The 15,489-nt window shown below is 32.9% G+C and overlaps 3 protein-coding genes across 3 annotated transcripts; 1 reads left to right on the top strand and 2 right to left on the bottom strand.

Annotated features, from left to right (window-relative positions):
- Positions 1-601: 601 nt before the first annotated feature.
- LOC137827900 (uncharacterized) lies at positions 602-4,905 on the bottom strand. The gene is made up of 9 exons (XM_068634263.1): positions 4,608-4,905; positions 4,134-4,214; positions 3,718-3,838; positions 3,538-3,632; positions 2,945-3,016; positions 1,990-2,229; positions 1,709-1,817; positions 1,402-1,588; positions 602-1,020 (listed from the first exon to the last, which is right to left on the bottom strand). Exons 1-9 carry the CDS (start codon positions 4,629-4,631, stop codon positions 939-941), a joined length of 1,011 nt encoding a protein of 336 aa, XP_068490364.1. The 5' UTR covers positions 4,632-4,905; the 3' UTR covers positions 602-938.
- Positions 4,906-7,009: 2,104 nt separating this feature from the next.
- Positions 7,010-10,385, top strand: LOC137828492 (mitotic checkpoint protein BUB3.1-like). Its single transcript, XM_068635102.1, has 9 exons — positions 7,010-7,246; positions 7,362-7,492; positions 8,287-8,369; positions 8,493-8,759; positions 8,893-8,968; positions 9,129-9,209; positions 9,705-9,783; positions 9,875-9,987; positions 10,063-10,385. Exons 1-9 carry the CDS (start codon positions 7,127-7,129, stop codon positions 10,148-10,150), a joined length of 1,038 nt encoding a protein of 345 aa, XP_068491203.1. The 5' UTR covers positions 7,010-7,126; the 3' UTR covers positions 10,151-10,385.
- A 107-nt stretch (positions 10,386-10,492) lies between these two features.
- LOC137828491 (ATP-dependent Clp protease proteolytic subunit-related protein 1, chloroplastic) lies at positions 10,493-14,510 on the bottom strand. Its single transcript, XM_068635101.1, has 9 exons — positions 14,125-14,510; positions 13,205-13,320; positions 12,843-13,043; positions 12,618-12,722; positions 12,466-12,528; positions 12,224-12,335; positions 11,265-11,326; positions 10,987-11,175; positions 10,493-10,911 (listed from the first exon to the last, which is right to left on the bottom strand). Exons 1-9 carry the CDS (start codon positions 14,306-14,308, stop codon positions 10,825-10,827), a joined length of 1,119 nt encoding a protein of 372 aa, XP_068491202.1. The 5' UTR covers positions 14,309-14,510; the 3' UTR covers positions 10,493-10,824.
- Positions 14,511-15,489: the final 979 nt, after the last annotated feature.

Raw genomic sequence — 15,489 nt, 5'->3', positions numbered from 1 at the left:
AAAATTTTTAATTTATTTGACAAACAATTTAAATAGCAAACTTTGGGTTCTTACTTTCTTTCCTCTCAACCAAATACGTAAAGGTCTTCTAGTCTAGGTCATAAACGATAAGAAAATATTACTTTGACATGCCTTAAAAAAATACATGACAACCCACTTTAATAATATAACAACGTATATTGAAATTTTAAATTAAAAAAAAAATCTAATTAAAATATGATTATTTTAAATTATTAATTGAATATTTTTATTTGATGGGTGCCATAATATCTTCGTCCTAAACAATAACATGGAGTGCACCCTAATGCTGACTTCACGGAATTCTTGCCTATGATTTGTGGGCTCAAATGAATCGTCCAACCTAAATACGGTCCCAGCTGCGGAGTTTTATAGCATTCCTTCACAATTTTCTGATGGAACAGAAATACTGCTCCACTTCCTATACTTAACGAAATCAAAAGATTAAGATCATTAACATGCTGTATCATCATTGCAGATGCAGATGATCATATCTTCGTATCACTGGTCTATCAATATATATAATGCATAACTTTGTTTGAGTTTGTTTTGTGCAACACAACTACAGATAAAAAATGTTGACTGACTAACAATGTGCGAATTATATTTGAAATCATCAAGACAACTTAATCCAATTAAGAGAGCAACATTTTGATCTGAATCTGCAATTACATTCCAAGAGGGCACCAAAACTGAGGGCAAAGAGCAAAGATGGCTGAGTAAGATTTTATGTAACAAGTCACTGTCATAGCCCATTCAGATGAAAAATTATCAACAAACTACTTGTATGTTGGCCAAAACAGCGACTGGTCCAAATAAAGAAGCCAAACAGATAAGAACCAGCAGAAGCAACAAGAAACCAGCAATATCCAAAATGGAGCCACTGAGAGTCTCCGGATTTTAAGAGCTCCAATGCAAATTTATTCATCATTAAGAAGCTCATCCCCTGGTCCCCGTTGCACCAGTCTGTAGTACAATATACCCATAGTCGCCATGCAAGCCCTGCAAATGGGATCATCATAATACCTTCATCAGTTAAAAACTAGCAGTATATACCACAACTGAAACTCCGTATAGTTGTTACATATATGGTAGAGGAATTAGAGCATCAGCAATGCGAAAGATGTATGCTAGATAAACTTAAAAGAGACTGCAAGCATTTTAACCCTGGGATACATACTACTTGTTGCAATAAAAGCCCAGGCTCACTAAACCAGTTGTTCCCTACTTGCCCTAAACAAAACACTCCTCGTTAGGCATCATCAGTGACTCAAACATAAGGTCAACCGCCCAAATTTCAGGTCCCAGAACTTTTTATCTTTTACCACTACTGCACTTCCTACTTTGGATTATTATATATTAACATGAAGTGAAGAGCTATACATAATTGCAATCAGAAGAAGAATTTTTCTTGGGTCCATCCTTGATGATCTTTGATGCCGTGTTCGGCCTTCTGAGGTTTCAGTTGCATTTGTTGCATCTTTCCTTGGAGGTGCAGTCACCGGTAGAGTAGGTAAGGAAGTAGACCAGAAAGGAAGCAAAGCTCTAAGAAACTTATGGTGGAATGGACCTACACTTTCAAAGATGAAATTCAAATAAACAAGCTATAACAAAAGAGGAGAGGAAGACATGTCAAGTTTTAATCACAAAATTTTAAAATATTAAAAATCATTCAAAAAGACAATATCACCTCGTTTTGTGTACTTTTTCCTATTCCCGTCTTCATCATCAGCATAGTAAGAAATTTCAGAATTCTGTCGTTCAACATGGACAGAGCCCTTCCTTGTGGTGGCACCAGGCTAAATTATTTGCAATAAGAAAAAAACTATATTAAAAAAAATTTGAAATACACGAAATCAGATACAACTCGCATTGCAATAAAAACAAGAGAAAATTCAGCCTACTCATTAAAGTTTTAAGAGGATAGATAAATGCAAACACAATAACAGTGCACTGAAAATATCCTCTTACAGCAACAGGACTTGAGGTTTTCATGAAATTTCCTGCTGAGTTAGCACCATCTATCTCCATAATATCTGCCACTGTAAGTTTAGGTAGTTCTGACCCAGTCACAGGTGATCCATCAACCAAGTCTGAGTTTCCATTATTTTCTCTACCAATCAATGGATCTGAAGCAAAAGCAGGAGGAGGACTTCGCGATTCTGTCATTGAAACTGGATGGTTTCCAAAAACATTCTTTTCCATACCAGACTGCACAAAAACAGACAAAAACTAATGAAAAAAATATTTATATAATGAATGAGCAGAAAACAGACAAGGAATATAACTCTAGTAGGTGCCTATATATATAAAATCATCAAGACAAAAAACGGAATGGAAGTGTGGATTCATGTGATTTATAGAAATGGTAACTTTTTCTGCGGTAATAATCAATCATTTATAACCACAATTATTGATCAGTGGTACAGCACAAATATTCAGTATTGTCCATTTAACAAAGAATCAGACACGATGCCTTGACTGAATTTCCCAGATGGTATATCATAATCCTGAACATCATCCCTTCCACAGTGAGCACGAAGATGTTAAACAAAAATTATATGGAAACCAAAGAGAAACTAATTATATTAAAGTATATGCATAGTCCAAACATTTGCTAGTAAATAAATTCTTCTGATTGCCTGATAAGTTCAATAGGTCTTAGCACCAAAGAATGTTGGCATTCTATATAATACTATTTCATTATAATCATCAAAGAATGAAGGCCGACAAAGACATGGAACAACAGGGATTCTCTTAAAAATAAAAATTCTATGAATATAACTGTCAAGTCCCAATTCATTCATAATTCATAACTGTGGCAATAAGCTTGTTCTAGATTTCTGAATGTCAAGAAATATAACCTACTATATCTCAAACTAATATAGAAGTGAGGCAATCATATACTAAAAACTTCATAAATCACCTGCATGATAGCTTCCTTCAACATGGAATGTAGACGTGACCCCGAATCTTTCACACTTTTGGGAGGCCATATCTGTACAGTTATTTCATCAAACGACACATGGACAAAAAGAAATGATGGAGAATTTTACCGTACTACTGTCTAAATAAATTTAGTTTTAAAATGTAAAGGGGAAAACATAATCACAATAGTGGTTGAACAAGTCACATCTTATGTAGCTAATTCTTAATAGAGTATCTATTAACAAAACATACTGTAAGTCTACCTGCTAAGAAACTTCTTTTTGTGACTTGGTCCCTCCTAAGACAAGCCACTAAATACTTGTTTTAAAACATATACGAATGAATGGTTAGCTTTCTGGAGTTTCTATCTACAACTCATAATTAAGAAAAAAAATTATTAAAAAAAGAAAAATCAAATGGGGAGAGAAAAAAAGTGTTGGGAATAGCATGTCATTTTCTTTTCCCTCTTTGTACACATAGTCCTGGGCACCTAAAACACCAATTGCCTTTATAGTGTTTCTGTCCAATCTCTCATCGATTATGAATTTGAAAAGTAAAAAAAGAAAGGAAGCATTTCAAGGTAGATCTTACAGAAGAAGAACATGAAGGACACGCATATCCTGCTGGGGCAGTATGAGGAGGAAAACTCTTGATATGCGAGACTAAGCAGTTTGTGTGGATAACATCTATGTACAAAATTTAAATTTATAAATGTGATCAGAGCAAGCTCAGCCAAAATTATTTGGAAGGAAAACAAGCAAAATCACATACGCAAGCAGCCCAGTCGAGTTGTTTGAGATCCATCCCCCTCTTCTAAAACAGCCTGGCATTGGCAGCATTTCGGAGGCCAATCATACTCCCCATCTATAACCCATTCCGAATAAGTTTGGACCTGCAAAATTTACAAAGTAGACTCAGCTTAACCCTGGAAACTATACAGCTTCATACATAATATGCCGGCAAATTACAAGATTGCATGATCCCCAATAATACTCAGTCCAGAACTAGAAAAAGAAATTGAAGCCTTGGACCAGGAAACAAATGACCAAAAATAATAAATTAAATGAAAAACAAAAATCAGAAATAACCAAAGGGGGGAATGAAGGAAAGAGCGAGAGAACAAAGGATATAGCATAAATTGATAGTGAATGATAACAAAAGATACGAATTGTAGAAAAATAAATTACCACGCAGATTTGGTGCTCCGGGAAGCAGATACATTCCCCGCAGACAGGAACTTTGTGCACGAAGCAATATAACTTAGTAGCCTGAAACATAATACACAAGGCGCAACACAGCATTAGCTCTAATTCAAAGCAAGAAAATGGGGAACAACTAGCACAGCTCCCCAAGATAATCAAGAAACGAGAATCACATGCAACATCAACAAGCCAAGACAAATAATCACTTGTATCAATTATATGTTAAGTTCAAGCAATTGTTTCCCTCACCCAAATGCATAATAAAATGGAAATGAAAATCAAATCACGCAAAATGCAAGAACACGCAGATCACCGCAGTTGATCTGAATTAACGATACCAATCGGATCTACAAACCCAGCTAACAAGTCAATCGTGATTGGGAAAACACAAATCAGGGTTTTGAAAATGGAAATAAAAGGGCGCGAACTGTGTGCAAAGAAAGAGAAAAGGAGCGGAACCTTGCGACATTTGCAGACCACCATTGCATTGAGGGGTATAATTCAATTGAATCTGATGATATTCGGAAAAAAAAAATCAAGAGGATTTAGAAAGGGGAATTGAAGCGAAGAGAATGGTCAATAATCGAAATCACGGAGACAATAATGTTTTTCTCTCCTTTTTTTTTGTTGATTCACTGAAATTGTTGTTTGTGTTGTTGATAATACGCACAGTTCACTGCGAAACAAAACCCCCCTCTATGTTTGCAATTCAGATCCGTTTGAGTTTTCCTTTTCCTTCATTTTTTTTCCTTCTGTTAATTAATTATTTGCAAAAATCAGGTGAAGACAAAAAACCAAAAAAAAAATGTTTACGGGCCAGGTTATTAAATATGGGCCACAGTATTCTCTACTGGCCCAGCAAAGTTTATGTCTATTTTATATAAATAAAAAAGAGGAGATTTCTTCCTGCATTTTCATAAATTTTTCAATTTTAAAATTACTCTTGAGCAAATGTGTAGGATTTGTTTTTGTTATTTCTTTTCATTTCTGTACTGTATAATTCGTAGGTTTTCTAAACTTTAGAGTTTAGAATTATTTTCAAACTATAAAATTTAAAATATATTTTTTATTCTAAATTTTAGAGTTTGAAAAGTATTTTCTAGATTCAAAAATATATTCTAAATTTTACAATTCTATAATTCAGAAGATGTTTTTTAGGTTTAAAAATGCATTTCAAATTCTAAAATTCGAAAGACATTCAATTCTAAATTTTATACTTTAGAAGTTATTTTCTAAAACTCTAAAATTTGAAATATAATTTTTCATTCTAAATTTTATAATTCAAAATATATTTTCTAGCATTCTAGAATTCAAAATACGATTTTATATTCTAAATTTTTGAAATATATAAATAATTCTAAATCATAAATTTTAAAACAAAAAGAAAGAGAGATCAATAAAAAGAACAAATTTATCATTTAATGTGATGTATGGAGATGCAGGAATAAAACATGGATTTACAAAAAGAAATTGCCTAAAAATAATTTAACTGAAATGTAGACTGAGACAGTGGAAAAATCTGATATTATCATTTTCCAAACATTTGTTTCGTAAACTATTTTTTTATAAATGAAATTAATAAATCAATGTTTTTCTTACTAATTTGACTGATAAAGTCTATCCTTTTTAACATGAAATAACTTTTTTGAGTCTTATTAGTAGAGACTCATTTAGAGTTTGTATTTTTACTTTCACAGTGTTATTAATGATAAGTATTATAGACATTATTGATTATTAACATATTTTAGAAATTTAACTGATGTTTTTAATAAGATTTAATCTTTATTACTAGAATTTTAGGGAGACTGATATTATTAATGACTTACTTTAATAGAAAACTTACTACAAAAAAAAATTGTGCTATATTTAATGCAAAACTCAATCATTGGTCATATCATACTCTTAGGATAACCTAAGATTAAAATTACAAAAGAATTTAACTAAAAAAAAATCATTGAAGAGAAAGTAAAATATGATTAATAATTGATTATATTCTTTAATTTTGGTTTACTTCTTTTGATTTTACAAAAGATAAGGTCCCGTTTGTGTTTTTTCTCTGTGTTTTGGATAACACACGTTGACTATTTGGTTAAAAGTCTATGTGTGAGCTTTTTATTTTGTTCAATTCAATTCACAATTTTATTTTTTATTTTTATTGGTTACTATCAAACTCAATTCAATCGAAAATTAGTTAGTTTTGTAATAATTATTTTAAAAATACTGTTTACAGTTTTTTTAGTAGTCAAATGATCATTTAAAAAAGTTTACACCTACATTATATTAAAATTAAATTAAAAAATTGGTATAAACTTTTATGGATCACTGTGAGTAAAGAAGCTCTCAACTTATGCAATGGTAAAACATCGTATACTTTCTATTAAGTTTCAAATCATGCAAATTCTTATGCAGTTATATAAATCAAAGTAATGTAAAAAAGGTTAATATCATTTTAAGAGAGATTTTTATGCTATTAAATTATTTTATATTAGAAAATTTATTATCCGCATACTGTTATTATAATATAATAGTATTTTCATGAAAATAAAATAAAATTCACATTTTTAAAAGTAATAAAGCATTTTGATAGTTATTTTAAATAATAAAACAAATAATTTCAAAATTATCTAAACTTTAGATAATTTTGTATTAATCCATTTCTTATGTGTAATCAACTTTTGCACCGAAAAATTGACTGAAGAAACCATTTTCTTTTTAAAGATAAATATGTTTCTTAATTTTAATATTTGATTTAATTTAACTTAAAGTTGGTTTAAAAAAATAAACATTTTTCTTTTATCTTTATTTTTTTAATTTTATTAATAAAAAGTAGTACATACACTTAAAATTTGGCACTATAGACTAGTTGGGATCATGATTTATTTTCCTAAGATTTGAAATTTGAATAAAGGGTCACTTTTTTTTTATTCACTTTCACACTTCCACGCTCTTCAACTTTCAAATTTCGACAAATCGCAAACATGGCATCTGCGGTGGCCGCCGCGACGGGGCAAGAGTTGTCGAATCCTCCATCGGACGGAATAACGAATCTCCGATTCTCAAATCACAGCGATAATCTCTTGGTTTCCTCATGGGACAAGGTATGTATGCTATGCATGCTCCACTTTCTCACTTCTCAATTACTTACTTCCTGTGCTATGCTGTGCTATGTATGCTATCAATTTCATTCCCTTCGTTGCTGTTTCTGCGCTTCAGAGTGTGCGCCTGTATGATGCCAGCGCCAATGTGTTGAGAGGAGAGTTTATGCACGCTGGCCCCGTTCTCGATTGCTGCTTCCACGACGATTCCTCCGGCTTCAGTGTCGCCGCTGACAACACTGTTAGACGGTCACACTTTTACTCTCTTCTTCAATTTCATACTTGTTGTTTGGCCAGTAACCTAGATGTTTTAAGCTCCAAAATGTTCATTTATCTTCTAAATTCCAATATTTGATAATCCAAAGTTCAAAATTAACTCTTAGTAGAAGTTGAGCCGATCTTAACTTCTTCGTAGATACTTCTAAGAAAAAAATTAAAACAATGAAATTTCTGTTTTATAAACTAAAATATGAATTGTAAAATAAATTTTGATGAAACTTATAGAAAATAACTGCTGCATATTATTTTATATGTAAATTAATTTCATGTTTTGTAGAAATGTATATTGAAATGTTTATCCAAAAGGATGTGTTCTAACACAAAAAAAAAAAAAGCCCTTTGGATATAGGTTTCTTTGTAGTTGTCTGTTACCACTTTGAGGTTAGTTTACATTTTTTGGCTGGGTAAATGGGGAATAGAGTGGAGAGGAGAGATGTAAAGTTAATTTATATATTTGGTTGAGGAGAAATAAAAGAAAAAGAAAAATTAAAAGTTGCAAGATTCAGCAGTTATTTTTAATCTATTTCTTATTTATTTTCTAAATTAAAATATTTTTATTCTCATTTTATGTCTTATTTATTTTTATTCACTTTCCATATTTTCATCTTTTCTTCCCGTCCTACCAAACTGATTCTGGAATGGACTAAATGTAACACAATTCGTGTCTGTTTAGAGAGGGAATTAAATTAAGGGAAGAGAAACTGAATTTATGCATCTCTAAGCCGTGAAGAGAGTAATTCACCCTTTATATTGTCATGCTCCAGGCTCGTCTTCAGCTCTAATAAAGAGGATATCCTAGGAAGGCATGATGCGCCTGTTCGTTGTGTTGAGTACTCATATGCTGCAGGTCTCTCCTTTCTATCTTTATAATGTTGACCTCATCTCATCTTTGTTATTATGTCACTTAATTCTGGGAAATTATTCTTAAAAGGATATTTCATGTTTACTTCTATCTTGTCTGTCACCACAGGGCAATTGATCACTGGTAGTTGGGACAAAACCCTGAAATGTTGGGACCCTAGAGGTGCAAGTGGCCAAGAGCGCACACTCGTTGGGACATATCCACAGCCTGAGCGTGTTTACTCTCTCTCTCTGGTTGGAAATCGCCTGGTTGTAGCAACAGCTGGAAGACATGTTAATATCTATGATTTGAGGAACATGTCTCAACCTGAGCAGAAAAGAGAATCTTCGTTGAAATATCAAACCAGATGTGTGCGCTGTTACCCAAATGGAACAGGTGAACTTTAACTAACTACTGGCTATAACTCAACCATTGATTTTTCAAAGATAACACAACTTTAAATAATGGTTAACAAGGCTATAACTCAACCATTGATTTCCTTTCATATTTGTACAACTACATTATGCAGGATATGCACTTAGTTCTGTTGAAGGGCGTGTTGCGATGGAGTTCTTTGACCTCTCAGAAGCTATCCAGGCAAAAAAGTAAATACTTTATTTATTTCTCTGTTTTCCCTTCTTAATGATACTGTGATATGGATATTTTGAATTTCTTGTTCATTGATATGATAGTCTTTCAGCCCATGGGAAAAGTAGCATGTATCCATCAACTTCTAGCTGTTAATGTTTTGTGACCTTTGTGCAGATATGCTTTCAAGTGTCACAGAAAATCCGAGGCCGGAAGGGACATTGTCTATCCTGTAAATGCAATTGCATACCACCCCGTGTAAGTGTTTCATAATCAAAGAATTTGAAATACTTCTAAAACAAGACACTCTGTGAAGAAGAGTATTTCAAATTGCTTTTACTTAACTGTTTCTCTACTATTTATGATGTGAATAGCGGTAGCTTGCATCATTCAAGGATCTAGTTGAGAAATATAAATATAATTTATTGTTAAGAAAGTATTCTACGTACATATTGCCATCCAAAATAGAGGGTATAGATGTTTTTTCACAGTTTGCGTGGTATAAATAATGCATGGAGTTAGTAGATGAGTGTTCTGTATTACAGTATTATAAATATCCACAATCTTTAACTTAGTTATACTTTTTTGTGTTCATCCTTTACCCAATTCCTAAAACTTCAAATGCTCCAAAGATGAAGTGCAGTGAATAATTGACTTTTAAATGAACTTTAGAATTAGATATTGTTCGTGTTAGGGTTACTGACTCGTTGATTGAATTGTGACCATGAAAATGCTTTATAAAAATCTGTGCAGATATGGAACGTTTGCCACAGGTGGTTGTGACGGGTATGTTAACGTGTGGGACGGAAACAATAAGAAGAGGCTATACCAGGTTTTTATATTTATTTTTGTTTTTGAGTAATTGAGTGACCAGAATTTTCATACAGTGATAACAATTTCTAAATTTTCGTTTTCTCTTTCAGTACTCGAAGTATCCTACTAGCATTGCTGCACTGTCGTTTAGCAGAGATGGACGTCTCTTGGCCGTTGCATCAAGTTACACATTCGAAGAAGGGCCCAAAACAGGACTTCAATTGTAAGTTTTATCTCTCACTCACTTTTTTATCTTTCCGTACACATGCCTAACGTAACTTCTCGCTTTCGTATGCAGCTTCGAACCAGATGCAATCTACGTTCGCAGTGTAAACGAGATTGAGGTGAAGCCGAAGCCCAAAGTCTATCCCAATCCTCCAGCGTAATTCCTGATGGTCGTTTCAGAAATAGAGTTTTCTTCACTTTTTTTTTATTTCTACTGTTTCACTTCTCTCTGGTGAACGCTAAAAACATGTAAACTACTGTTGTGAAATAGTTTATGTTTGTCTAGATTTTCTTCAAATATTGCACTTCGTGCAAGTAGGTATATTGTGAAGTATAAATTGTGGTGCCTCTCACTCATTTTCAACTCATCACTGGAAACCTGTCATGATTATGTGAGGGCTGCTTAACCAACAACAAGAATCAAGTCATAGTTGCATTCACTTAATTGTAAAACGAGTACTGCGAAATTGTTAATCTAGGACAAGAAAAACCAAGGCAAAAAATTTCAAGGACGAATGCCAGCTACTGTGCAAGCATGAAGTGTGTCTGAATCTAGTCCATCTCATTGGTAATGGTTCGATATTTACACTTAAAAAAACCTGGTCCTTTTCTTTAATTACTGAAACTAAGCATACGTAATTCAAAATAATTGTAAGTATTGAGAAGTCACCCAACAGCCAAGATACAGAGTTCATATACTATCTCCATTGAAATTTTCCATTTGGCCTTTTGATATGAGATAGCTGCTTGACCTTTATACCAGGAGTCAACTTAAACCCATGAGCATTGAAGGGCATAGGATTCGAAGCTGATTAAGTGGCCTTTCCCTGTGTGATTACCTGAATCCTGAAGGAGACTCTTGAGGATTGCCACCAGCTTGATTCCTCGAAGCACTTGATTGAGCAAGCATGGCTTCATAATTCTGATCCAGACAGTAATCGTAAGTATATTATATAAATGTTTAAAGAGAATACCATCAGTAAATAGAAATAATTACCCGCTTCTCAAATGCAGCATCCGTTGAACTTGAATCAATTATTTTGTCAGCAAGTCCGTAGTCTATAGCTTGCTGTGCTTGAAGATACTTAGGCCTCTGGACATCTTTAGTGATTTCTTCCTTTGATTTCCCTGTCCCTTTTGCCAACAGGTCAATGTAATACTCAGAATTTGCCTCGAGCTCTTTTGCCTGTATGTGTTTTGCCAACATAATTGATATAAATAGTGTCTAAAATAATGGAGAGAATATAGAGAAGAGAACAAACAGGTAGACAGTACCTTAATCCACATGTCTATAACAGCTCCACTTGATCTATTGACTTTTGGAAGATATAATTTTGCTGCAATAGCAAACAGTTAATCCACGGTAAGGCAATGCTAAAAATCATAGTTTATACATCCCTTTATTCCACATAATTTGTACAAAACACACGAACAGTTATCTTTCTACCTTGTCAATGATCAAAACTACCAACTGACAAGGAAGAAATATCACTAACTATGCAGAAATTTCGGGTCACAAAATAAAATATACCATCAGCAATTCAGCATTGAAGGGTGGAAACAAACTCTATAGCCAATAAAGAAGGCTTTCTATGAAAATCCAATCAAGACATTTTTCTATGTTTTCCTAAACTATTGCATGTGTGACAAGAATCAATACCATAGTGGTGCTATGTGTGCCAAAATATAAAGGAAAATTGGTTCTACCTGTGCTCGAGGAATAAATAATACGAAGCCCACACACAAACAGAGGAAAACATAACTAATAAGTAATCTGCTGTGGCAGCAGCCTTTCATTCCATGAGCATGTAGGCCACATTTGTGCATAAGGTGTTGCAGATTATAGCATTACATAAAGATCAAAATTCTTTTATTAGCTCCTTGAAAATCGGGATCTCTTTTAATCACAAAAACAGCAACCCAACAGTTTCAATGTAGAGTACTGGGGTTTCAGTTCACACAGATCATAACTCTAAAATCCATGCCCTAAGGATACTAAGAACAAGATTTCGATAAACTGATGTTCCGGAAAATACTTCTTAACAAAGCATATATTAGTAGCCATCTGATCAAAAGGTGTGATATGTGATGACAAAAGGGATGATGGGAAAATTATAAATCAGTAACCCATTGTCCATCTCCAAATATATAGTCATTTGTCAGAAGTTCCAAGAAACCACAATAAATAAGTGAAAGCAATTTTTTTCAAAAGTTTGCAAAGATATGATTCATACTAGATGAGTTTGGTTGTACAGCACGATAACCCTTTGTTCCAAGCGACAGAAGCATTGCTGATTGACCAAATGCCATACCACAATTCACAGTATACACATCTGCTTTGACATACTTAGAGCAGAAAGAAATAAGATTAGTTAAAAAGCAAGTTACAAAAGAGTAGCACAAAGTGAAAAACCATGTCCCAGCCTTGGTGGGGTGGGAGTAGTAGGAGTGGCACATGATTCATGATAAAACTTACAGACATCATATCAGCTATGGAATATGCATCGGTTTCTGATCCCACGGTTTCATTCTTCTCATTCTGAACAAGAAAAAATGGTAAGAAAAGGCAATTAATCAGCACCTCATACACCACAAGGGAAATTGATAGAAAATGTTCATAACACTTACCTGAGTTCCAGACGAATTAATATACAAGTAAATAGGTTTGGTTGGGTTATCATAATCCAACCACATGAATTGAGCAATGACAAGTTCTGTTACAGCTGGAACAATCTGTAAAAAATCATAAAGACTTATAGGAACATCAAGAAGATTGAGATGAAAGATATCAGGTTTTTATCTATATACAAAAGCTAGCAGGCTAAAAACACAATCCGTCGGGATGCGGCTTACCGGCATACCCAGATAGCATATTCGAGCGTCCAAAAGCAAAGAAGGCAGATCTGGTGGAGCAGTATCTGGCCTGTCACCTCCCCTACCTCCTTGATACATACTAACACTCATGCTGTATTTTGAAGGACCATTTTTTGCCATGCCAGATAGACTCCACATTCCACCATTATCTATATAATTCTTGGCAGATGATATGCTTTCCTGTCACAATTATTAAAGTTAAGAGTAGTTTTGAAAGGTCGAATAAGCCGTGACAAAATTTGGGTGCTTTGCAAAATCAACAATTAGGTTACAGATTAGCAAATTTGCCATCATAACATCACAAACACTTAGACAATATGAAGAATATATATGGTGAGAACCTCTGTAACTTTTTCAGATTGCCGGCGGGCAGGATTATCTTCTGTCATGAACATGTCCATTTGTGAAGGACTGAGGCCATATAGATATTGAGGTACGTTCTTGTAGTTTTCCGTCACTGCATATGATAGAAAAAAATAAAACTAAAGGTAGGGCACCCAATTTTTAAACTTTTCAACCGAACTTGAATAAGATTTTTTATTTGGGAAAATTGATCTAAACCTCCAGAAAAATTCATCCAAATTAATCTAAGAGCACCAGTTTGAAGCTTTTATGATTCACAAACAAACTTTACCCCTCTGTTTGCCTATAACACTTTGAAAACCAAGAGTATGAAAATCAGTCAAAACTGAAAATGGAAATGCATATTGTGAATTTCTTGCAACCAAAACTTCACATGGTCTTGTCCAAGGCTGTTTCTTCTAGTGAATACAACCAGAATCCATAGTGTCTCTTTATTTTATTTTCCTACAATTTATGCACATAATTCACTATCTGTTCTACTAATACATTTCAAAAGACATATCTATATGCACTGGTTTTCAATTTAGGGGAATATCACTTACATTTTTTCTCAAAATTTAAGGACCTGTGGTTCATGCCCCTGAAACTTGACGAGCATAAATTTGGACAAAAAACCAGGAAGGGAAACTGAATTCAATTTAAGTATTTAAACCTTTTTAAGGGGTTAAAAAATAACCAAGCGCATAAACTCACTGAACAGCACAGTCCTAAATCACATAAAAAGCACTAAACCAATTCATAACCACATTATAAAATCCCAACTTCTTCTATTTTTCTGCTCTAACCTTACCTAAAAATGACATTCAAGTATTTTTTTTTGCTTTGGAATAAACTAAATCGAACAGAGTAAATTATCATCAAATACAAAAGAGAAGGAACGAAAGGTATAAAAACTAACATCCATCTTTGAGATTGTCCTTTCTGAACTGTTTGGGGATGTGGTCGAGGGAGCACTTGGCAGAGGAAGAATTGAAGGCGCGTGGTGTCACTCTTCGAGAAAGGGGAAAGAACTTTGTTCCATGGAGGAAGGAAGAACCATGGATGGAGGAAACAGAGAGCGATAGGGAGGGAGAAGAGGACATTGGGTACACGCAATTGGAAACAAAGTTTCAAAATTTGGAGTGAACGGGTGAAGGGTATGACACTAGGAATGTGGTTTTGGTTCCAACGGCGACGTAGATAGGTGCGAGAAGGTGCTATCCAGTTCTTGTGCTAAACGGGTACGGGTACGGGTTCGGGTTGTCGTGGTAAACACTATACTATTTTTTTTCTAATCTTAACACCTCTGCATCTTCTTGTTACACTATTTATATAAGGTTAATGATTTGATTAGTTTGAGGTTATCTTTTGTATATATTGTTTTTATTTGTATATTATTGTTAATAGTTAATATGTGGTAGTTTTGATTACTCTTGGAAATGGGACTTGTTGGAATTCATGTGGTAAGATATGTATTTGTAGTTTTTAACAAAATTAAGATTGTTTTTATTTTACATATTTAAATATCTCGTATTATTTTTCTTGATCAATATTTCAAAATTTTAGTCTTGTGGTTGGAAAAAATGTCTCATAATCAATTTTTTTGAAAACTCTAGTAACATAATTATAAAATTACACCACATTATAATATTGAAAAACAAATCAAATATTGAATTAGGAGAAAAGTTTTTTAGAATGTGGCCTAAGGCTATAACCATTGATAAATTGTCATAACACAAAATAAAAATAAAAATATATATATATAATAATAATATATAATTTTAAAGAAAGGTACACTTGTGATTTTTTATCTAAAGTATTTTTTGTTACTCAAATGTAACTAAATTTTGAATTAAAAACTAAAAATTAAATAAAATAAAATAGAATTACTTATTGTATTTAAATATAATATTATATTTTTATAACTAACTAACAACTATTAGATATTTATGATTATACATCTTAAAAGTTGTTATACATTTTAATTATTTCATAATTTTGTAATAACAAAAATCAGTAAAATCAATTTAAATGATATTATAAAACATGAATTTAATTTAATTCAAATTCTATATTAAATTAAAAAAATAAAATAAAATGAGTATCATTTAATTTTTACGTTTGATTTAGAAAAAAATAATAAAAAAAATTAAACAAACTATGCCGCCAACATCCTTTTCCACTTCTTAACAAATTATTCGTAGTTAGTCTTTTTTAATTACGAGGTTCGATTTTAAACTTGGTATGAACTTGTAATTAACACTCGTAGGAGTGTTTATATATT

The sequence above is a fragment of the Phaseolus vulgaris genome, chromosome 7 (assembly GCF_000499845.2).
Source record: "Phaseolus vulgaris cultivar G19833 chromosome 7, P. vulgaris v2.0, whole genome shotgun sequence".
Lineage (NCBI taxonomy): Eukaryota > Viridiplantae > Streptophyta > Magnoliopsida > Fabales > Fabaceae > Phaseolus > Phaseolus vulgaris.
Note: the sequence above shows the minus strand (reverse complement) of the source record. Positions and strands in the feature narration are given on the sequence as shown.

What these genes read in the sequence shown, in the direction of transcription:
- LOC137827900 (XM_068634263.1), bottom strand. Translation starts at nt 4,631, where the DNA reads ATGGTGGTCTGCAAATGTCGCAAG. An exon ending in AAACCTCAAGTCCTGTTGCT is followed by an intron (nt 1,818 to 1,989) that starts GTAAGAGGATAT and finishes CAAATAATTTAG; the next exon opens with CCTGGTGCCACCACAAGGAA. An exon ending in CTTCTTCTGATTGCAATTAT is followed by an intron (nt 1,021 to 1,401) that starts GTATAGCTCTTC and finishes TCCCATTTGCAG; the next exon opens with GGCTTGCATGGCGACTATGG.
- LOC137828491 (XM_068635101.1), bottom strand. Translation starts at nt 14,308, where the DNA reads ATGTCCTCTTCTCCCTCCCTATCGCTCTCTGTTTCCTCCATCCATGGT. An exon ending in AATCTGAAAAAGTTACAGAG is followed by an intron (nt 13,044 to 13,204) that starts GTTCTCACCATA and finishes TAATTGTGACAG; the next exon opens with GAAAGCATATCATCTGCCAA. An exon ending in TATGCTATCTGGGTATGCCG is followed by an intron (nt 12,723 to 12,842) that starts GTAAGCCGCATC and finishes GATTTTTTACAG; the next exon opens with ATTGTTCCAGCTGTAACAGA.
- LOC137828492 (XM_068635102.1), top strand. Translation starts at nt 7,127, where the DNA reads ATGGCATCTGCGGTGGCCGCCGCGACGGGGCAAGAGTTGTCGAATCCT. An exon ending in TGGTTTCCTCATGGGACAAG is followed by an intron (nt 7,247 to 7,361) that starts GTATGTATGCTA and finishes TCTGCGCTTCAG; the next exon opens with AGTGTGCGCCTGTATGATGC. An exon ending in TGAGTACTCATATGCTGCAG is followed by an intron (nt 8,370 to 8,492) that starts GTCTCTCCTTTC and finishes CTGTCACCACAG; the next exon opens with GGCAATTGATCACTGGTAGT.